The 22,845-nt window shown below is 44.5% G+C and overlaps 2 protein-coding genes across 38 annotated transcripts in view; one reads left to right on the forward strand and one right to left on the reverse strand.

Annotated features, from left to right (window-relative positions):
* Window positions 1-7,326, forward strand: part of ANKS1A (ankyrin repeat and sterile alpha motif domain containing 1A) — a 163,217-nt gene extending 155,891 nt beyond the window's left edge. For 17 of the 25 annotated variants that reach the window (XM_065591695.1, XM_065591690.1, XM_065591688.1 and 14 more), the window contains one exon: window positions 465-7,326. In XM_065591695.1, the coding sequence (XP_065447767.1) occupies window positions 465-584 (120 nt within the window). In that variant the 3' untranslated portion in view covers window positions 585-7,326. The remainder of the gene's footprint in view (window positions 1-464) is intronic. The other 8 variants (XM_065591691.1, XM_065591697.1, XM_042858122.2 and 5 more) reach the window with 1 other exon arrangement.
* A 1,772-nt stretch (window positions 7,327-9,098) lies between these two features.
* TCP11 (t-complex 11) lies at window positions 9,099-22,684 on the reverse strand. 13 transcript variants are annotated; one of them, XM_065591709.1, is made up of 11 exons: window positions 22,391-22,483; window positions 22,313-22,354; window positions 21,886-22,037; window positions 17,795-17,927; window positions 16,049-16,169; window positions 14,303-14,523; window positions 13,117-13,280; window positions 11,468-11,688; window positions 10,819-11,003; window positions 10,239-10,402; window positions 9,099-9,566 (listed from the first exon to the last, which is right to left on the reverse strand). In XM_065591709.1, exons 3-11 carry the CDS (start codon window positions 22,025-22,027, stop codon window positions 9,337-9,339), a joined length of 1,581 nt encoding a protein of 526 aa, XP_065447781.1. In that variant the 5' UTR covers window positions 22,028-22,037; window positions 22,313-22,354; window positions 22,391-22,483; the 3' UTR covers window positions 9,099-9,336. The 13 variants fall into 13 exon arrangements, 10 of the variants coding, with proteins under 10 accessions (XP_065447781.1, XP_065447785.1, XP_065447782.1 ...); XR_010600412.1 differs by having other exon boundaries at window positions 10,971-11,003; window positions 13,144-13,280; window positions 22,313-22,684; XR_010600411.1 differs by having other exon boundaries at window positions 10,971-11,003; window positions 22,313-22,684.
* Window positions 22,685-22,845: the final 161 nt, after the last annotated feature.

Here is a 22,845-nt window from a genome sequence, read left to right on the forward strand (position 1 = left end):
AACATCAGTATCGCATTTGAAGATCAAGAGGCTGAGGGAAGGAAGAGCTGTCCTTTGGCCAGGAGAGCAAATCAGATAAAAGGAGAAATCTACCTGCAGGGAGCTGGGTCCCCACCCTGGAGGATCATTTGTGTAGCTCTGATGCTTTCCTGTTACTTGTGAAACTAGGCAGGCTGGCCCAGTCAATAATAGACTTAGATGGGCCCAAGCCACAAAACTCTGGGTGGATTGGCTCAGGGCCTGGGGTAGTATAGTACAGATGTTTCTGATTTTAGCCTGAAGACCTGGCCAAATCCCATCAGGTTTCCTCGCCAGTCTCAGCGTAGGAGCTGCTTTCCTCCGTGTTTTGTTTGTAGAGGTGTGTCCCTCATCACTGAATGCTTTCTGAATGTCCCCAGCTCTGGCCTGACTCTCCAGGTGAGCAAGTTGCCTCATGTACTATCTTTCCCTCCACTGTTTTCCAGCTGGAGCCATCTGAAGTGGACCAAGACTCCCAGTCTCATGCCAGTGTCTCCTGGGTTGTTGAACCCAAACAGGATTCTAAGAGGACCCTCAGCACTAAGTATGAGACCACTATCTTCTAAAAAAGCAACCCTGTGTCCACCTAGTCTAACCGTGCCTTTGCGATCGATCTGTCTGCTGTTCTGAACTCCCTCTCCCTCCAGCTGCTGGCCCTGAGCTCCACCTCTAGGGGCTACACCACCAGAGGCAGCAGCACTAGAATACTGTAGACTAAACAGCTTTTGTATCTGATCACTACTGAACACTGTGAATCTTCCTTACTCGGAAACAAGGGTAACATGCGGAGAGAATGACCTGTTAGATACCTGTGAGGTGGGAGATGCAGAGGGTTGGAATCTGCGAGAATCTGAGATGTGGATCCGGGAAGCCGCCTGCCATTTCACGTTTTCCCCCCTTGCTGCGGCACTGTGAATCTCTGGGGGCGATGTGACGCTCCCCAGGCCTTTTTATATTTAACGTTCTTATCCTTGGACTGCTGTAGACCTCTTGTCTCCGAGGTGTGCACACTCACTTGTTCTAGATTCTGTACTGAGCCACGGCTGTATGCTGTTTCAGCGAACTGTTACTCCTCTTTTTACCTGTCATCTGAACCAACACTAACCAATGTGATGCTGTCTGCAAATAACCCATTCACTAGATTTCCTCGCATGGATCCTTCACGTAATCTTTCCCTCCCCCTCCCCCCCCCCCCCCCCCCGAAGTTCAGTGTTGCAAACCTGATTGCACAGCTAACGTGAGAGCTGGTCTGGGCCGCTTGCACGGCGGTGGCTTTCACTGTGCACATTGACCCTTCTTAGAGATCAGGGTTGGTGTGTATATATAAGAAACGCCCGGCAGTGGCTTCTCAGCTGCCCCACTGAAGTCAATTGTATGTGTTTCATCCTGTCTTGTCGGACTTGATGCAGGGCCCCTCTGTTCAAACCGACCAAACTGCTTGTGAGCTACCAGCTTGGTTCTCCCTTTTAGAACTATAAATGGGTTAAGCTTTTAAAGGCACATGAAATTAATCCTGAACTGGGTGCAGGGCGGGGACTGGACTATTTGATGTCTGACCAAAGCAGACTGAGGAGCTGGGAACTTTGTTCTGTTCAGCAGGTTTCCTGCATGTTAACTTTGATCCCATTTCTCCCTTGGGCAGGAAGAAAGTACAAGTCTTCTACAGATCACAAGGCTATTAAATGCTGTGCAATGGGGGCTATAGAGATCTTGAAACATCTGCCACTTTTCCATTCCTTGGCAATGGGATTACCCTTAGGGATGGCCCTAGGTGCCTGGGAACCCTAAGTGCAGACACCTCCCCCTTTCCCTTCACCTCATTCCCTTGTCTGTAAAGTTTCTGACCCCATGGTTGGCTAGATAGATCTGTCTGCGGCTGCTACTTTAATTCCTAAATGTGACTCAGACCCCTTACAACTAAAATCACAGAGCATGTGCTGCTGTGCAGGCCAGAGCAGAGGTGGGACCTTGTTTGGAGGATGGACTTTGTGCCATAAAGCAGTTTGTTAGCCAGTGAACATGGTGATACAAATACAGTAGAACTTCAGAGTTATGAGCACCAGGATTATGAACTGACCGGTCAACCACACACCTCATTTGGAACTGGAAATATGTAATCAGGCAGCAGCAGAGAGACACAAAAAAGTAACTGCAGCATGGTAGTGTGTTAAACGTAAACTACTAAAAAAAATGAAGGGAAAGTTTAAAAACAATTGACAAGGTAAGGAAACTTTCTGTGCTTGCTTCATTTAAATTACAATGGTTAAAAGCAGCATTTTCCTTCTGCACAGTAAAGTTTCAAAGCTGTGTTAAGTCAATGTTCAGTTGTAAACTTTTGAAAGAACAACCAGAACGTTTTGTTCAGAGTTAAACATTTCAGAGTTGCAAACAACCTCCTTTCCTGAGATGTGCGTAACTCTGAGGTTCTACTCTATTCTCCTGAGGTGCCCTGGTGAATTCCTGACTGGGCTGTGCTTATGGCCAGCCCTGATTAAAGTGGGCAAAATGTTTAAGGCTCATTGATAGCATGAAACTGAGGAGGAAGGATGGTCCAGTGATTAAACAGAATGGGGAGTCAGAACTGCTGGTTCTGTCACTGACTTGCTGTGTGACCATGTCACTTAACCTCAGTTTCCCCATTTATCAAATGGGGATAATATCTCCCTCCCTCACAGAGGTGATGTGAGGCTTAATCAGTTTGCAAAGCAATTTGAGAGCCTCTAAGGAAAGGCACTGTGTGACTTGCACGTAGTAGTAGTCCTATGACGACAACCCACTATGCTGAGCTTCACTCTCTTCTGCCACATGAAATACTAGTCTCTCAAGGTGGGAGGCTGCACCTTGGATTCTGACCAGTGTTTTAAAGTCAGACTGAAAACAGCCTGTTCCTTTCTCTGGAAGCACCTGGCTGTGTGGGACAGTAGGGTTAGTGCACCAGCCATTCAGCTATCTCACTGGATAAAGATCACAAATGTGTTTGATCCTAGTCTAGTTCCAAGCATACCAACATCATTTATTTTGCACCATTAGCAGAATTTGCTCATAGGAGAATCAGCAGTGGGAGAGCTGCAGATGACAATCATGGTGTGGTAGGAAGAGAGCTGGAAAGAAGCTGGACAGCTACTACTCACACTATCCTTGCCTCTGCCTAGTGATGGTCTGTCATCAAGTTTAAAACCCCCATCTTCTCCTCCTTCCCAAATGTCCATCTCTAGAAACACCCCGTGTGTCCACACTGGCTCTTGAATCTTAAGCAAACCCCATTTACTGATGCAACCTGGATTGTCCAAAGCAGGAACTATGGGTATAAGAGTTTTCTTCAAATGTCGTAATCTCTGCAGCAACCAACCACCCCAAATGTAGTAATTCAGCCTGGGTCCTCACTCGTTGTGTATGAGAACTAATAAGGATAGCTTTTTAGTGGGCTATTGATTTTGCATCAGTCTTTTCTCTCCCCTTCTCCCCTCCAGCTCAGTAATTGTACTAGAATCTTGTGTTTCAAAATCTTTATCTCGCTCCTTCCTAGGAGTGAGTCTGACCTCCCAGCCCTCAGGGCCATGGCCTAACAGGGCAAACAGAGTTCAAAAACAACAACCTGATTAGTAAGTATCCAAGTAAGGAGGGTAGGAGGATATTTTGTAAAGCACAAAGAAGAGAAACCCAGTCTTGTACGTGGATTTAACATGTCACGCACCCCTGGCAAATTATTACAGATGCATAGACAATAGAAATACTACAGCGAATGCCCAGAACACTGCAGTGTTACTGTTAACTGTAGTGGTTTGAGCACTTGAAGTAGAATACGGTGGTATTTTTACAGGCAGCTGCAGTTGCAGATGAGTATTGTTTGGCAAGCTGTGAACGGGGCTCTGAAACCTCTTTTCACACAGTTCAATCAGGAATGCAAGTGGTGGCGTGCTTTTATTTCTAAGAGTTTACCATCAGTTACAGCTACCCACATACAGACCCGATTTTCAGAGGGGCTGAGCCCTTGCAACTGCCAGTGTGTTCTCAGCACCTCTAAAAAGGGGTCAGTTGTGCATGTGCCTTTTTAATGCTGACCTCTGAACCTAGGTGGGATCACAGCAGACCTGTCTGAACAGAGGGCTTGTGCTGTGCACCTGTAGCTCTCACCAATTTGTGGCTCTATTATTTCTCACTACTTGGTCATACACCCTTCTCCTCCCCAAGCATTGGTATGAATGTGACTCATGAAATTATTCATTGCATTTTTTTCCTTTCTGTTAACGTTGTCCCCTGTTCTGTTTGCCTCTGGGAAGCTGATATGCAGGCAGCTGTGTGCTACCATGGAAATGTAGTAACGGGGCAGAGACCTAAGAAGCAGTGGTACCCCAACAGGATGAAGATCTCCACCCGGCACTGGTGTCTGCCTCTTTGAATATATTCATGACTGTTGAGTAAGGGCTTCCAAAGCCGAGGGGGGGAAAGGGATCCCAGCAACAAAAGCAACTACGCATTTCTAGCAAAGGAGATTTGAGACTTCTGAGCTCAAGGGAGTGATACCATATTTTCTAGTCTGTTGCAACAAATGTTTTTTTTTTTTTTCTTTTACGTGCAACGATACGAAGCAAAACAAATCCACAACTTAATGTAGCATGTTGCAATTTTTTTGGGTGGAACAGACATTAGTAAATTATAAGATTCCACAGTACTGTCCTGTCCTACAAAGAGTATGGTAAAAAGTCTTAGCAGTGGCGCTAGTATGTGTATGTCTAATGGTACTTTAATTCGCCTCAGTTCCTGGTGAGCAGTAGAAAACAATTCCAAGATTTTGGGAATAGCTGTTTATTCCAAGTTATGAAACTCAGCTGCATGGGTTTTCATACACTTTTCTTTAAAGCCACTCCAAGCCTAAGTGGGAGATGGATATAACTTAAGGAAAACTGTGTCTGCAAAGGAGTTATAATCCTAGTGATTATTGCTGGATATCACCCATGGTACGAAGCCTGCTTTCACTACAATACTTGATGTTTTTATGGTAAGGAGGACACAATCAGTTCTCTTTCCCTTAGTTTATCACACTGAATAACTGGAGAGTTTGCTCCTTTCTATACCCTCTCTTGCATCTGCCATGTTTTTTAAATGCAGTTATGAGCTAGCGGGTTCAGTTTTCAAAGTCTGATTGTGATTTAGCACTTCTTTGATACTAGCTCATTTGTGAATTACCATTAGTGTAACAGTATTTCAGAATACGAACAAACACGGAGTTATATTCTGGGCATTACACTGAAACAGTCCATACTCAATGATAATTCTAATCAATCTAAGGATGGCTGATCCCAAGCAGTCTCTCATTCTTAAACAGAACACAATCTTGAAGGTGCTTTTGTAATTATGCTTCATTTAAACTACCAGAGTATTTAATGGTGGCTTTGGCTGTGACAGTTGTGTGAACTGATGTTTTCCAGTGCCCTGACCATCAGGACCTTGTTGGAAGGAGAGATGGTAAAATGGGCATGACTTGGTTCTTGAAATGTAAAAACAGGGCCTGCCATGCCACGACTGTGATCTCAGGCAGGTGTGATGGTTTGGTAGTGCCCTGCTGCTTATTAGAATTTTGTGTCCTAACTATTTGTTTTTAACTCCAGTTGCTGCTGTATCTGTCAGGATTTAATTTAGTTTCATTCCAGCTGATGGTGAGCGCGGAGAGAAACAAACAATCCCCAGGGCCTAGACCTGTCAATGATTAGTGGGCAGAAAACAAACTGTTTTTAAAAATTAGTGAATTTAGGAAACTTAACATTCCTCCTTATACCCATGTTGCAGTTCATACTGATGTAAGTGTAAATATTCGGCGTGTTGGCAGAGACTGAACCCCTGCTTTGGAGAGGGATAGCTCTCTGTTGGATGCATGAGCTTTTGAGGTTGGCTGGCAGTAAAAGTGGTGACGAAGACTCCAGTCTTGCTGTTGTCTCCAGTGACCCAGCAACCCCCTTTGCAGTTCTCTTGCTAGATGTTTTTCTCCAAGACATAGAATACGTATTGCCGAGGAGCGAAGCTTTGGCGGCGTATGTTTTAGTGTGGTATGTTTTCAAGGTACTTGCCTGGTAGGGCTCTCTTCCTGGGCCCCAGCCTCTATTTTTCAGGAGTTCAAGAGGCTCCCAGTCTTAGTACTTTGCCATTTGTACACTGTTCAGACTCTTGTGTTCCTCCAGGGATTCACAGTATCTGGAGGAAAGTGTCCTAGATTGCTGTTACTGAATGGGATTAATTTTTCAAAGTGTTGAGCTAGTTCTGGCACCACCCTGTGAGCCATTTCCTTCCCTTTTTCAAAGGATAGACGGTATTCTAGAGCACCCTCCATTTGTATCTGGTATGCGCCAAGCTGAGAACTCTAGACAGACACTAAGATTAATAGCTGAATTGTCTCTTTAAAATGAGGGTGCAATCATTTTATGTATTCAGATTAAAGCTGCTGTATCCTGTTTTATTCTGTACCTATTAAAAAAAATGGTAATCTCGGCTGTTCAGTTTTGTCTTTAAATTCTAGAAAAAAGTTGGTAATTGGATTTGAGGTACACCCCCATTCCCCTTGCAGAAAAAGGGTATTTGGATGTGCTTGAAGGGGAAGCTGAGCTGGACTGCTGCCCTTTGTGAGGCTGCTGCATTGTCACCAAATGGTATCCCTGAGCAACTCCCATTTCTTGATCTGTGAAACTGATGTGGGCTCAGCTACATTAACACTCCCTCATTCCAGAGTTCAGATAGCTATCGGCAGGAATTTCAGTGGTTTTCCCTTATGCTTACCATCAGTTGAGTGCAGTAGGGTTTTTCATTTTATAACAAGCTCTGTTTGTTTGCCATTCCAAACTCCCTTTTAGATCCTACATTGACATATTTAGAGCTACCTGTCCAACCAGAAGCAAATTTGATGCTCTTGAAATGGGAGAGCTAACTCAATTTTTTGTCTTTTGAAAAATAACCTGAGATTTCCCCAACAGGGCAGAGAACAGTCAACTTCAGTTTGCAATTTAGACCTTTTTACTAATTGTGATGTATGGCAGTGGGACTGATTTGTAATAAAAATGTTATTTAATCTGTCTCTGTATTTTGATACTTGAATTTTCTTTTTTCCTGTATATACAATTGTTAATCTGTTTGAATTTTTGTCTGAATTTTAAACATTTTGTGGTACCAAACATAACCAATCTGTGCAACAACATAGACTGACCTCACTACAACAAGGCGAGATTGTAAATATTTCTGGGCTTCCAGCGGTCGTTTTGTTGTTTTTCATAACTGTACAACTTAGAACAGACTGAATTAATAAATAAACTCAGACACACACCTTTGCTTTGTTTACTGTGATGTAGATAGTGTGGAAGTCTTTAATTTTCATTTTTTAAATTTGAATTTGGTCAAGAAATAAGCACTGGCTGGTGCCTGGAACCAAAGTGGCTGTTTGTTTTGGTTAAACCAGGGAAATATTTTATCTATATGCAAATTTAGTGGAGAAAATGACTTGTCAGGGCAACCATGAAATATCTCTTTGGTCTATTACCTTTTACTTGTGATTATCATTCAGTAGCCAACTTCTGCTAACTTTTACAATAGAATATAAAACTGTTTGAGCTGCTAAATGGTAAGAACTCCCCCTCCTGAACACTACTGTGGGATTTGAATTTATCTGTTCAACATTTTCATTCTCCTGCAGAAGATGAGGGCTGTGCAACTAAGGTTTGTAGGACAAGCAGAGGAAGCGCACATTCTGCTCCCCTTTGACTGCAAGTTAGTAACGGAAATTAATCACATGAAATAAACTGTAAAATGGTTTGGCTAAAGACCTGCATGACAGTTTTAAATTAAATCTACTTTTTTTCTAAGATGAGCTAGTGTTAGTTTAATAGTGTGGACCCACTTCCTTCACATGAGACAGCTGCTTCTTTGACCTCATTTTTCCTGAACCCGCTAATCACTGCTGTTGCCCCATCTTACTGCTGACATGTCAAAGGATAGTGGTTCTCTTGCAGTTATGATTACAAAGCCTGAAACACTACTGATGAGGCTATTCTATATCATTTATGTCCAAACAAAAAAATTAAATCCTTTTAATCGCAGTACGCAGTTCTCATGGTCCCATGAATGTGTCTTCTGAATAATCCTGATAGAGAGTTTTTTTAGGGGGTCCTTTAAAGCTCTATGAAAAGTATTAAATATTCAGCATTATATTTTTGAAATGTCAAGCCCATTTATTAAAAACATAGGTATAAATGCACATGAGGGTGCATGTCTGAACCAGAGAATGGCTGAAGCCCATACTAGCAGCACCTTTCATCTCTCCTCCCCTGCCCCCCAGGATGAAAAAAAAACTAGTTCTCTTCCCTTCACCCCATCCCACATTTACAGATGGGCAACTTGTGCCGTGGAGGGTGAGGGGATTGGCAGGACCATAACCTATGCATCCTTACCACAGTTCAACTGCCAACTCCTAGAAAACACTGCTTCTCCCTGCAACAAAACAAAGTTCCCACACCCTAGCCATCTTTTAGCCAAAGCAATTCTTGCTGTACTACATCAATAGTTTGATATTAAGATACAATTATAACAGAACCTCAAAGACCCTGGCAGCTCTGATCGCACAGTATTGCTCTAGCAGAAAGAGTTTACTAATGCAGCTTTAAAGTATTGAAAATTCACTAGTATAAAGGAGATGGAGGAAAAGCCCCACATTTAACAATGCATGTTAAAATTTAGGAACTGGTTACAGTAGATTTGAATGCAAAAATACTAAATCCAGAGGGGATTAAATTGAGCTAGTGTAGATGGCACACATGAAGTAAACCTGATTTTAAAGTTAACACTGAAGGAGTATATCAGTTACATTAGAAAGTAAGCTCTGTCATTAACACAAAGCATCTTAATCAAATCCCCTCTCCCTGGCTGAGACTAAGAGGTGTCTGGAAAGCAGGTTAAAACCCACAGTTAATGGCAAGGCAAGAAAAAAATCAGGGTTCAAATTCACAGGATGCATTACAACATTATGAAATCTATCTAGGTTATCTTACCATATTTATTCAAAGTAATGAGACCAACTAACAGCAGGTATGAAAAAAGGCAACTTTTTTTTTTTAGTTTAAAGGTTTATTCAGACAAATTGGGAAGTGGCCAGTGGTATTTATGTAACTGTCCCCAGCAGCTATGGTGGCCCAGCTGCAGAAGTGCTTTGGATGCTGCTGCAGAGAACAGGACAGCTGTTTAGTTGGCTATAACAGACTTTACAAGCCAAAGCATGAGTCTGAAAACTAGCTGAGTCCTTCTCCCTTCTGGCCCCAGTGCCTGTGGTGCTTTCTGTAAGAGTTAGAAAGAATCTATTCCGGCTTCTGGCTCTGCGCCTGGGAGAACAACCTTTTTTAGAATTGCCAGGTAGTAGGGTCCATACACCTGCCTGTTGTGATAAATCACACTGCCAAATCTGTGGCTAACTTCCAGCAGTTCTTCCTGAATTGGAGCAAGGCCTTTTGGGAGACTGCGAGAGTTCTGGGCACTAGGAGACAGATGAAGGCTGAGAAATGAATGGATCCGCTGCTCTGTACGTATGAAAAGAAAGGGTGTGATAGGAGCAGTCAGTCAAAGGGAAGAGTGAACATCTGAGACACTATCAGCTCAGCAGCATAGATATAGCTCTGGAGAGAACAGAAGGGAAATCATCCTGGTATTATAAAACGAAAGTGCATAGCAAATGTCAGAATGCAACATGGAATTTAAGATTGTGCTTAAATGCAATAACTGCAACAACACCGATCAGTGGGAAAGACTTAGTTTGAAATAGCTTGGTAATTTACATATTACTATGGTGGGCTAGTGGATAGAGCACTGAACAGACTCAGGAGACCTGCATTCCATTGCTGGCTCTGTAACCAAGTCACTGTGCCTCAGTTTCTGCATCTGTAACATAGGTGGTATTGTCATATGGAGCTTTTCACGGCTTGATCATTATCATTTAATGACTTCTGGAGAAGGAATGAGGATCTCAATCTAGGGGCACTAGGTACTCACCCTTGTGGCAGTCTGAGCAAAGAGGCCAAAGACTGACCTTACATGGGGAAAGCTTACATGGTGGTTGCCTCTGCTAGACCAGTCCTGGGAAAGGACTTCACTTTAGGGCTCTAAGGCCCAGCATAGATTGTAGATAAAGATGTAGGGTGGCCTCATTTTTAAAGTAAAAAGCCAGCACGTTAGACATTTACTCAGGGACTCACCAATTACGCTCCGCACAGCATTGTCCTCCTCTGCAATGCTCCTTATCTGGCCTTTAAGGGAAGCAGATTTATCGCTGGTGAAAGCAGGGTAACCCAGTTGCAAGAGAGCTTCACTAACTTCCTGGTGCACATGATTGCTGATGTCCAGCAAAGCTTCTCCAAACCTAAAATCAGAGGCATGTTCTATATTCTTGGGCTGCTTCTCACCTTTGCTTCACAGCAGTGGAACAGCTAGGAAATGCCCTCCACAAACCTGTAGCCAGGAACATCATGATGGCAACATAAGGCACAGACAACCAGCTGTACTCGTTTGGTGTCCCATAAACTAAGCTGCCCTAGTGCTTGTTACTGTGATCAGAATGATCAGCAGCACTGGTTCCCCATTAACCAGTGAGTCACCAGTTCTAGGGAATTAGTTCCCAGCTGGAAACTCCTCCCCCAGCCAGAAGCCCTGGCCCCTATTTGGATTTTAACTATCCTCTGAGTTCCAGCGTGGATTTCTGCAGCTCTTCTCATTCCCAACCAGCACCTGTCTACTCACTTGTTTCCCTCTGGAAAAGATAATGGTAAAGCAACCAACCTGGTGTGAGGGAGCCCTTCCAAGAGGGCCTTTGTTACCCGTTTCAGCATATCTACAAACCCAGGCGAGCTGAACAAGGCGCTTCCACACACACTGCTGGACACTAGCAGGACTGCAGCTATGATTGTTAGCTGATTCACTTGCAACTGCACCTCCTGCAGCCGGGCTTGGTCCATCAACAGAGTCTGCAAAGAAAGATCAAATCCCCCTGTGGGCATGGGGAGAGCTGTGCTCACCAAGCAGGGAGATTCTCAAGCTAGTGAATCGCCATTGCCCTTCCTTTTCTGTACAGATAATGGGAGAGGGCTCCCCTATGGAGAACGGTGTGAACCACTGATCAAACACAAACTCCCAGAAGCAGGAAAGGCCTTATGTTTTGCAGGGGACCCAAGCTAACAGAAGAAGGAAAATAAGCCACAGGCTAGAAGCTTCCACTGCCAAAAAGGGATAGGGGATCCAGCAGAGAGCTATTTTCTCCCCTTGCAGTCCTGTTGCCTGGCCCTGAGACAAAGCCAGCTCATGCTGTAGAGGTTACATAGGATTCAGGGCCCAAGCACCTGTTTATTTTGCTTATACTTAAGGCCAGTTCTAACTGCCACATCAAAGCAGCAGAGCAGTCCTCCCTGGCTGACAAGAAGATTCCTCCTACCTCAGGGTATTTCTCTATGCCTGGCTCCCAGCGGAGCAGATTCATGTATCCTTGGTTTAACACAGACATGGGACTTGGTGTAGATGAGCTCCTGCTGACAGCCCCCCGTGACAGTGGAGCGGGTGATCCATGGACCTCAGGATGGGATGGGGATGACAAAGATGATGCAGAGACTTCTGCTGCTGCTTTGTGTAACCACTCAGTTGTGTGATCCAGGCTGTCTGGAACAGGATTACAGAGAGATGTTTGTGGGAAGAATCAGACTCAGCACGGTGAAGGTGAAGGAACTGTTTTCGCTCACTGTACTACATTACACTCTGAAGAGACAGTATGTCTCAGACTGGCCACAGAGCAGTGCTGGCCCCTGATACTTTACCAAGTGACTGACACCTGTTGAAGCTTCAGAGTCAGGCTCATTCTCATAGGACACAGTCATGTCATTGTCAGGACAGTAATGCTGGCCCAGTAGTAGTGGGACTGGAAAGGCACATGTTCAGGGCTGGCCTCAGCTAAGCTTTGTAATGTGCAGAGGGCTAGGAACTATTACTCCACATATGGTGAAACACCTAACAAAACCAGACCAGCTCTGCTGCAAGCCAGCAAAGCTGGTACAGGGAGCAGCAAAAGGTTGCTCTCTATCTGGGATAGCTTGCCTTTGATTTATTCAGTAACTTAAGTATCCACCAAAACCTTCTAGAAATGCTCTGCCAAGGGTGACTACAGGCCTGTTTAACATTTTGCCCTTTCCTCTGAGGATCTCAAAGCCTTTTATACGCTTTAATGAAATCTCACAACGCCTGCCACGGCTATTTTCTCCATATTCTGCAGGGAGAAACTGAAGCAGATTAAATAACTTGCTCTCTTTTACAAGGCAAGTCTGTGAGAAAGTTGGGACTAGAAGCCCAGTGTCCTGACTTCCAGGTACTGCTAACTACCAATCCATCCCCTGGTTAGAAGCACTTCTCCTTACATTTGACAGTTTCCCCTTTCCATCTTGTTACTAATACAAATTTGCATGAAAGACCCTTAACAGCTCTGTTTCTAGCTGCTGCTCTTGTTTACCCTGCACCTGAAGCTAGTATCTGCCACCAGCAGAATGTCTGCACCATTGGCTGATGTCAAACAGAAGACCAGTTTGAGGCAGGAAAAAAAGTAACTGGAGATGAACTAAGCAGCAGATAATCCTATTTGTGTACATTATTCCACAGTAGTAAAGAGGAAAATAACCAATGTCCCATTAACAGAAATACTTGTTTCACAATGAACACTTAAAATTGTATGTGCACACTTTAAATGCTTGAGTAAGCTGTTAGGAAGACTGGTTTCTCCATAGGGCTGCTACAGCACAGCCATCTGACACAAGCCTCCCCCACACCACACACTCCATCTGCCAAGAGACCCGTGCCAAGGGTAAGCTCATGCTCCAAACCCACCAACCCTTGACTCCTCTGCTGAATCTGTCCCCTTGTGGGTGATGGCTGACTATCATGGAAAATGATATCCCTGCAGCCCCAGGGTGAGAGCCCTTCCCCACCTGCTGAACTTTGGGAATATTAATGCACTTTGGACCTATGTCACCCTGCGTTGGTGCTCAATATTATTAATCCTTGTATAGGTATTCTTGATGATGACCCAGCACACCCCTGTACCTTCTCCCTCCTTCCCCACACGCTCACTGGGCAGCTTGACAAGGAGCTCCTGGAATTTCTTCTGCTCATATTGGACGGAGTGATCCTGCAGATGGGGCCGGAGGCTCTGGATGGTAAAATTCACCATGTCCATTTTCATCAGGTCTAGCACCCGGAAAATCTCCCTGGGGTGAATAAGAGGACAAAAAGGATCACTACGAGTGTCTCACCAATGTCAAGTTGTCCCCAGAGACCCAGTCTTCAATGCTGGGCATTCTAAGTGCACAGGGAGTCAGTACTTATGTCCTGAACTCACCAGCAGCCCAATCCAGCCCCACACACTACTCAGTGGCTTCCTTTTCATGCAGCACAGACTTTTTAAAAAAAATCTAGTTTTTGTGCTGGGGAACAGTACCAAATTGCAAGCCCCAGAGACCCATCCTACTTACCCTCAGAACTAGTACAACAGGGGCAGTGCAAGCTACTTCAGTGTTCCTCCAGGCTGTCTCTACCCTGATCTAGAGAGACCACCAGAAGGGTCAGAAGAGACCATGACCTCCCACAACAGCTATGTTCCACTGAAACAATGAAGTACAGAAGACAGGACATGGACCCAACCTACAGACTCATTATTGCAAGTAGTAAGAGAATTGGGCTCACTGCACTCAGAACTAAATGCAAAGTTCATTGCTGTGACTTAGGTTCTTCAGTCTCTCACACACACAGAAAGATAATTAGTCATTTCTCCTTCACAGCATGAAGGGAAAGACAAACTACTACTACTTTTAAACAGCTGGGGGGCACTCAGATGATATTGTGATAAGGCCATGTAAGAACAGAAATCAGGCACTATAGCTCATTCCCTTCTGGTATGACTGTCATGGAGGGGTTGGGGTGCGTGGTGTTATTCAGTGCCAATTAGGATGGAAGTTTTTGTGAAAGGGACATATGTCCCCTATGAACCGGACTGAGCCTCAAGTTCATTTCGCACTGGACTTTCCATTCCTGTGAACAACAATTTAATCCAATTTTCATTATTCAGAAACTCAAAATATCAGTGAGACAAGCTGAGGCTCAGTGTAGCAGGAGTCCGGATGTGATACGATTATTGGGCAGGAGGCAGTAGATTCCCCTGCCACAACAATCACTGATTGAGGATATGCTGATTTATGGGAGACCCACCCGTGTCCCAAACAGTGTCACGCACCTGAGCAACTGAACTGGGTCTGTCACACCCCGTAGTCTCTGCACTTCCTCGTCTCGAACAGGTGCACACAGCATCGCCATTGTACCTAAGATGTACATGGTGAGATTGGGGATGTCAAGAGCCCCATGCTCAGCCTCCTGTCTGATCAGCTCCATATCCAGGGCTTCTTCAATCTGGCCCCGCAGACGGCTGTGCCGTGGCAGCAACAGTGACAGTATGGTCTGCCCCAAGGAGAAAGTCAAAGAGAGAGTCTGTTTTTGTTCAAATCTAGGAACCCTACAGCTCGCCAGGAGCTGCACAACAAGAAGTAAAGGCTGGCCTTATAGGAATGAGGACTCGGGTGACTACTAAGCACATTGAAATGTAGGGGCCACCATAGCAGCTATAAAGGAATGTTTGTTCCTAACTGCTCCCCTTAAGGGTATACACAGAAGATGCTATGAGACCATATGTCAGCCCCTAAATAATGTGTGGTCCCTATTCTTTCCTTTATAACAGGGATACCTTCTAGTACTCTGTGGGATGGCTTTCTGGGAAAGGAGCTGCCTCTCAGGACTATAAAAGGGGAGAGGTATGGGTCAGGTCAGGCAAGTACGTCAGATGCTGCTCTGGGCTCTGCAGATAGGTATGCCTGTTTGTTAGTTTTAAACACTTAGCTACTGTTCTAATATGTTGTGTGCATTAAAGACAGATGCTTATGTATGACTAGCCTTGGAGAGGGGTTTCTTTATAGATAGAAGAGACTGTATGCACAGTCACTGTTGGCCTAGGGAGGATTTTCAGGCCAAGGCATTTTCTCACTTTACTTCGTATGTCTCTCTCTCAGGCTTCTTTATTTAAGAAGCCTTATAACAAGTAAGGTTTTAATAAAATCAAACCCATCTAATTCATTTTTAATTCAGAAATTGTGTTCAGTCTACAATTCTATTAACAGACAACATCTACCTTTCTTAGAATCCAAATCTGCTGTACTGAAGAGAGGGTTTGGGTCCACTGAGAAGGAATGATGGGGTTCAGTTGCAAGTTAAGGGAGAAGAGGTCACCAAGTATTAATGAATGCAGCTATCCTTGGGGCAGGAAAGAGGGAATGTAAAAAGAGAGGAATACATGGTAGTTGTCCTACCACCTCTGAGCTAGCTTTCTGCTGTCTGGTGAAAACCAGTGGGTTCAATACTAATGAGACCTAAGCGGACCAGGACATTAGCCATCCTTAAGCAGAGTGTGGGTAGGGTCCTGCTCAAGAAACCACTGCATCAGTGAGTCTGGTGGCACCTTAAAGACTAACAGATTTATTTGGGCATAAGCTTTCTGCATAGCATCTGAAAAAGTGAGGTTTTTACCCACGAAAGCTTATGCCCAAATAAATCTGTTAGTCTTTAAGGTGCCACCAGACTCCTTGTTGTTTTTGTAGATACAGACTAACACGGCTACCCCCTGACACTGCATCAGTGTAGCATAGAGATTTAAGCAATATCTATGATCAGTTATGTCCATACTGATTGTTACATGGCTCCACTGGTTTTCATACCTTTCAGGTGTAGTTGATTTGTGTGTGGGACACTGGGTCAAGGGGACAGTCTTACAGACAGGATCTAGAAGGTTGGGCCTAGTATTTACTCTTCCTTGCTGTGAATTCCACTCTCTCATGCCTCCGGTCTAATGTATGGCCACAAGGCAAAGCTTAGATGTACATCATTAACAGAGGCCTAGCTCTAAGGTGGCTGTCCTATCTCATGAACTGCTCACCTCTTTAATTTCCTGAAGCAGTTGGATCACGTGTGTGTAGTCTGGTGGACTAGCAGAGAGCTGTTCTTTCAGACTGTCCCAGAAAGCTTTGTGCAATGTCTCCTTCACTCGGCTTTCCAGGCTGAGTGGGGAGAGGGAACAAGTAACTATTATGAACATTCAGCCATCTCACACCTATCATTATGGAGGGGCTATGTCCCCACTTGGACCTCTCTGCATTTTCTTTGAACTTTTATTCTCATGTTGGAAGCAGCATGCCTCACCACTCTCCCTCCTATGCGAACCTCTATCAACCTAAATTCCACAGTTCTCCCACATATGGTTCCTACCCAGCCATCTCTTTTCCCCATAGCCAAACATACTTCAGCCTTGTCTACACTGAGGTTGGTGTGTAAGGTACGTGTAGCTACACACCACAGTGAAAAGCAGGCTATGTCTGCTCCATAGCTGCATGTGCCAATGAAAGGCTGAGGTAGCGGGAAAAGTTCTGGCAAGGAGGAGCTCCTGGAGTCTTTCCCTGCAGCAGGGAAAGGCTCCAGCAATGGGACACTGGGCAGCACTGTCTCACTGTGCAGAGAGCCATGTAGGTAGGGCACATAGCTAGGGCCCTACCAATTTCACAGCCGTGAGAAACATGTCACGGACCGTGAAATCTGAACTCCCGCTCCTACTAGAAGCACCCTAGCCAGGGGCTCCTAGCTCCCGCTGGTCTGGGGAAAAGACTTGTCCATCACCTGCACAGGCACTCTTGGGTGGACCTCAGACCCACCTCCACCTCTGGGAACCTCCTGCAGCTGCAAGAAACTCCACGGTTGCTGCCTTCAGAGTGCAGCTCTGAAAGCAGCACAGAAGTGAGGGTTGCAATCCCGTGCCCCCCCCGCAACAGGTTTGTGACTCCCCACCTCCCCCCAAAATACCCTTTTGGGTTGGGAACCCCATGGTTACAACAATGTGAAATTTCAGATTTAAACATTTGAAAAGGTGAAATTTACCAATTTTCAAATCCTATGGCCATGAAATTAACCATAATGAAACTGAATTTGGTTTCATTAAGTGTTCAGGCATGTATTTACTCATCTAAGCAGCACTTCACCCTCTACACTGCTGTTTATACCCATACAGTGTGTACACTCTACACACGTATGTACGTGAAGACAAACCTTAATCTTACTTTTCTACCACTTAGCAATAGTTCAGAGGCAGCCCCGGCCACACTTCAGAAGAATGTGATGTTTAGCCAGCCTGCGATAGATGCAGATAACTCCCTTCAAATCCCCCAACCACTACTCTTATCCTCAGAGGAGACTGACAGGACCGTACAATATTTGCAGGATATCTTCTACAGAGCCTCTTTTTGTTCAGCACCAGGAAGGATACTCTAGTGGTTAAGGCATTCAGATAGGACTCAGGAAGTTTGCAGCTACAAGGCAGATTGCTGAGAGAAGATCTTTGCATCTCTTCTCCTTTGATTAATACTTAAGAAAAGGTCACTGTCTATACCTCTGAAACCTCTGAGTGCTCCATTAAACTCAAGGAAGACCAGATGTGGCATTTATCATAGTTCCAAGGGAAAAATAAACTTGAAAAAAACATAACATATAGCACCAAAACCCACTTTCTTTTCCTTTGTAGTTTCTAGATACTTTCAACAGCCATAGCCCTCCAAATCCTCCCCTCCCCCATTTCCCATTCTAGCCATATAATCTGCAACCTCAGGTAAGAGAAAAAACGAAGAGTATAACGAACCTGTTTGGTGAGAAGTTGACCTCTTGCAACTTGAAGTCACGGTTCACCACAATCTCGTGTGCAATGGTCATTTTAGAAACTTCTTGTGCTGTTTCTAGTAATTCTGCCATGGAGAGAACTCGTGGAGGGCTGGCTGCAGAAAGGAAATTAATGAGACCTAGTTCTTTATCATGATCAACTACAGTCTTAGATCCAACATTTAATAAATCTAAAAGATTTTACAAAATTTAATACGGAAATGCAAACTGAGTGAAAGCCTATGTATGTAGGGTGGGGTTAAAACATCCCCCTCAGAATATGAGAAACAACATTATGCTCCTAGCTGATGATGAAATGCTGACACCGACAAAAGTAAAACTGATCAGTTTGGTTTCTATGTCTAAACAATGGAAGATTCAATTTCATTAATGGTCAAAAGCAAGGGCCCAATCCTCTCCCAGTGAAGTCATTAGCTAAACTTCCATTAACCTAAATGGAAGCAAGTTTGGGTATCAAAAATCAATTTAAAATATCACTCTGTGGTTATTGGTAACTCCAATATAGGAAATAATTGTTCAAATTAAAATGGTCTTCAAAAGCAGTACAAGACTGCTCATTGAGTGGGCTGAATAAAAATGGATTGTATAAAAGCCTTATCAGTTCATGCTTGGTCCTATTACTTTTGACAGGTTCTCATACCTAGGCTTTAACCTCTTAATGACCTCCAGAATAATTATGCAACTAATGTCTCTATCTTGTTCCGTGGTTAAAATGAACAGTGAAACAACTACAAGTCTTAGAAGTTCTTTTAACGGCATCCCTTCCAGTGTAAAGATACCAGGAAGACATGTATTCTGAAGAAGAATTTCACATTTTTACCATTTTAAGAATAAATAAGTTAGATAAAAAGGAATTAGCACTCTTCCTCTCAAGTATTTTCGATATAGATCTCCCAATACATGATAGATGCATTTTTCAGATGGTGTAACTGAAACTCAAAGAAGCTAAGTGCCTGAAAGCAAACACTGAGTCAGTGGCAGAGCTGGAAGTAAAACTCATGTCTCCTGACTCCCTTGGTAGGGGATTAAACACCCTAGACACATTTTGGAAATATTAGCTGACAAACTACTGATTTTATACTGTCATTTCAGAATCTCATGAAAATCATCAGTTGTGGGACTATTATCTAGGGTTTCTACATTCTAGAGCAACAGGAAAAGTTACAGGTGAAATTCACTGACTAAATTATGGGAGATATGTGGGGTGAAAATATGATGCCATGTGGCCTAGCTTAATAGCCATAAATGGGAGAACAATTTACAAGTTGCAGGACACCAGAGACAGTACAGAATAGGAATGAGACAGCAAAGAGTCACATGTTGGAATTATGGATTCTAACAGTGCTATAGGCTTGCCTTCATATCCTCCCATTGGGTGACTCACCCTCTTGTTATATTTTAAACCTTAGCCCTCATTTTGCAATCTGGTCTGTGTACATAGACCACTAAGCCTGAAATCAATTGGGCTCTGCAAAGGCACAAGGGTCTGCCTGTGTGGAACAGATTGCAAGAGTGTGGTTTAGGATTGTAAGCATTTTGGGACAGGAAGCATTTATAATAGGTCTGTACAGGGTGCTTAGCTCTACATCCTCCCCTCAATCTGGTTGGGGTCTCTAGGGCTACTAGAATACAAATCAGGATTAAATTAGCGGAGTTGATTAATCATACAACTATTTGAAGTGCCAAGGAGACCCAGAGTTTGAAAAGGATGCTCATTTATGCTATAGTTTAAATCTAAAATAATGAGAGAACTTAGAACTAACTAGATAACCCATGCCAATGGAGCCTGCATCTGATAGATGTTTCCATAATGAAAGTATATCATCCATATACTGGATAACATTAGTAGTATGTGTGAGGGGAAATAATTTAACCTAGAAAGTTCTTGACCAGCAAGTGGAAAAGTGGATCAGGACACTAGCAACTATATGAAAGATTAATACAGGATAATTTAGAAAGCTGGGTGTAGAGAACCTTCCTCAGCTAGGCAGAGAAACAGAACAATTGCTAAATGAGTTTGAATTGATTAGCCCCTCCCAAAGCAAAGTGAAGGAAATAGCATATACCATGACTGGTGTAGAAGGGGGTATGGTAAAATGACAGGTCCCCTTTCTGAACAGATTTCAATCTAAATTAGACAAGAGGGTTGTGTGAAGAAAGGCTAGTAGCAGGTTGTATGCTATGAAATGTCAGTCATATAAAGCCCAGTCCTGCAAGGAATCATATACATTTGCATGCTTACTGGCCTGAGTAAGCCAGTGGGACTATACCTGCGTACAAAGTCCCTAGCTAGCTTAAATCTTTGTTGGATAAGAACTACTAAAGACACCTATGCTGCAGGAAGGGAACATTTGAATTTTTTTCTGATTTTAGTACCACTGAACTGTGCAATGGAATTTACTGATCTTTTAGACAGGTGGAATTCTTAAGATGCACCACTGTTTGTCTAAGTTGATGCATATACAGAAAATGATGTACAAGCTCTCCAAAAGTTACAATTCAACTCATCTGAGAAAGAATTCAAACTGAATTGACAAACCCAGATTCATAGTTTTGATGTGAGCCCCTTTGTACTTTCACACTCCTCTTTTTGTATCATGTGAAACAAGAGCGACATCTAGTGACAATTAAAAAACAGCACCTGTCATTTATTGAAAGCTGTACAAGGCAGAGAAGTTCAGTTTAAACACACTACAGTTAAGAGTCACAATGCAGTACAAGATTCTACTGCTGAATTTTGACTAACTTAAAAAAATCATTTAATGGTGGAACATGAAAGAGGTTTAGTGGAAACATGCTCTAAAGAAGCCTTTGAAGGAACAGATAAAGGCACTTTGGGGCATGAAGTGAGAGAGGAATATTTGATACAGCTGATGGGAAGTGTAAGACTTTGATCTGGGGTGATCTTTGCAAAAAATTGTGATATCTGTCCTCCCCACCCTCCTCCTCCAAGGTTAGCCGTGGGATGGGATGTGGAGCCTAGGATTCCATGTCACCAGAACAGTTAAAGATTTCAGAGTAGCAGCCGTGTTAGTCTGTATCCGCAAAAAGAACAGGAGTACTTGTGGCACCTTAGAGACTAACAAATTTATTAGAGCATAAGCTGTCGTGGACTACAGCCCACTTCTTCGGATGCATATAGAATGGAACATATATTGAGGAGATCTATATACACACATACAGAGAGCATAAACAGGTGGGAGTTGTCTTACCAACTCTGAGAGGCCAATTAAGTAAGAGAAAAAAAAAAAAAACTTTTGAAGTGATAATCAAGATAGCCCAGTACAGACAGTTTGATAAGAAGTGTGAGAATACTTACAAGGGGAGATAGATTCAATGTTTGTAATGGCTCAGCCATTCCCAGTCCTTATTTAATCCTGAGTTGATTGTGTCTAGTTCGCATATCAATTCCAGCTCAGCAGTCTCTCGTTGAAGTCTGAATCATAATACTCAAAAACCAGTGGGAGAACACTTTAACCTGTCTGGTCATTCAATGACAGACCTGCGGGTGGCTATATTACAACAGAAAAACTTCAAAAACAGACTCCAATATATGTTCCATTCTATATGGATCCGAAGAAGTGGGCTGTAGTCCACGAAAGCTTATGCTCTAATAAATTTGTTAGTCTCTAAGGTGCCACAAGTACTCCTGTTCTTTTTAGTTAAAGATTTGTATGTTTTCTGCCCCACAGCGCCACTTCAGCACACTATGCACGAGGCCCAGTCATAACATTATTAAATGTAGAAAAAGAGCCATTGCAGAACTTAGTCTAAAAACAGGTCAGCAATGGTTCAAGCTGCCAAGAGCATTTGTCCAGTCTCTGCCTCAAATGTGGAGGCTATACATCTCTCAGCGCTAGTTTAGTAAAAATCAGCCCTGCCTGGAAGCAGCAGGATGGCATGACCCCACTACCGGTCCCTTTCCAAACCCAAGGGCTCTCTGTCAAATCTCTCCCCGAAGCCCTGTCATCCCTGGTTAAACCACTGTTTGCACTGAACCCTGTGAGGATGGTAGAGACTGGACTTTTCTAGCTTAATCGGAGGCAGACGTACACGTTGGCAGCTGTGGTGGGCAGAGGCTGGGCACGTCCCCATCATGGCTCTCCTGGGCCTGCCTCGCTTTCCTGGGCCTACAGGGCACACTCTCTGGATCACTGCAGTCACTGGGGGGGGTCTCCTCTCCGGGGTTAGGCATCTTGTTCCTCCTGCAGGTCGAGGGGAGACAGAGGGTTAGAAAGGGCGGGCGCAGAAAAGGCATCAAGTCAGGCACCACGGGCCCAAGACAGCCACTCCTCTAGTCAAGGGAGGGGGCCGTGAACTGAGTCAGGCCGGGCCTGGGGGGAGCCTGGGCACGAGACAAGGTGGGGGAGAGACCAAGGGGGGGGCGGAGGAAGACCCCCAGGGCGAGGCGGGGACGGGACCGTCCAACGGCTCCTTGCCTCAGCGGGAGTCAGCGAAGGGTGGAGAAGTGGCCCCTCACCTTCCCCGGAGGGTCCGGGCGGTGGTTTAGAGGCTGGGGCCAGACCGGGCGGTGGGGAAGGGGCAGCGGCCAGGGCCGGACCGGGCGGTGGGGAAGGGACAGCGGCCAGGGCCGGGCGGTGGTGACGAGACAGGGGGCTGCCCGGCCGCTCTCGAGCCCCCTCACGGAACTACTGCTGCCGTTGGTTCAGTGAGCGTTCGCGCCCAGCTTCAAACAGGACCGAACCAACTGCTCGCGCGTCGGAGGGGGGAAAGGCTCGACCGCTTTACACCCGTGGGGGCTACAGACGGTTCCCAGGGAGATTCCTCCCTCTCGTGGCGGCGACAAGACCTAAACCACCGTGTTTTACGTCTTTGGGGCCCTGTTCTGAATGAGGTTTTATAATCCGCCCACCCCTGCTTCTCTGTTAGAAATGGGCTGCTCCGCATCTTGAACCATAACATGCTCTTTTCAGGACTGAACCAACCTCAGAGAAATGGGGATGGGACTACCACACAAACTCGCCTCCATTTAAAAGCCGCATAGGGGAGCCA

The sequence above is a fragment of the Chrysemys picta genome, chromosome 4, assembly GCF_011386835.1.
Source record: "Chrysemys picta bellii isolate R12L10 chromosome 4, ASM1138683v2, whole genome shotgun sequence".
In the NCBI taxonomy this organism is placed as follows: Eukaryota; Metazoa; Chordata; order Testudines; family Emydidae; genus Chrysemys; species Chrysemys picta.

Bases quoted from the DNA above. Each gene is read 5' to 3' on its own strand.
- TCP11 (XM_065591708.1), bottom strand. From the start codon at position 22,027: ATGCCTAACCCCGGAGAGGAGACCCCCCCCAGTGACTGCAGTGATCCA. The intron at 14,524-16,048 runs GTGAGCAGTTCA...TCCTTGGGGCAG, and splicing joins TGCTTCAGGAAATTAAAGAG to ACCATACTGTCACTGTTGCT. The intron at 11,004-11,467 runs GTAGGAGGAATC...CTTTCTTTGCAG, and splicing joins GCATAGAGAAATACCCTGAG to ACTCTGTTGATGGACCAAGC.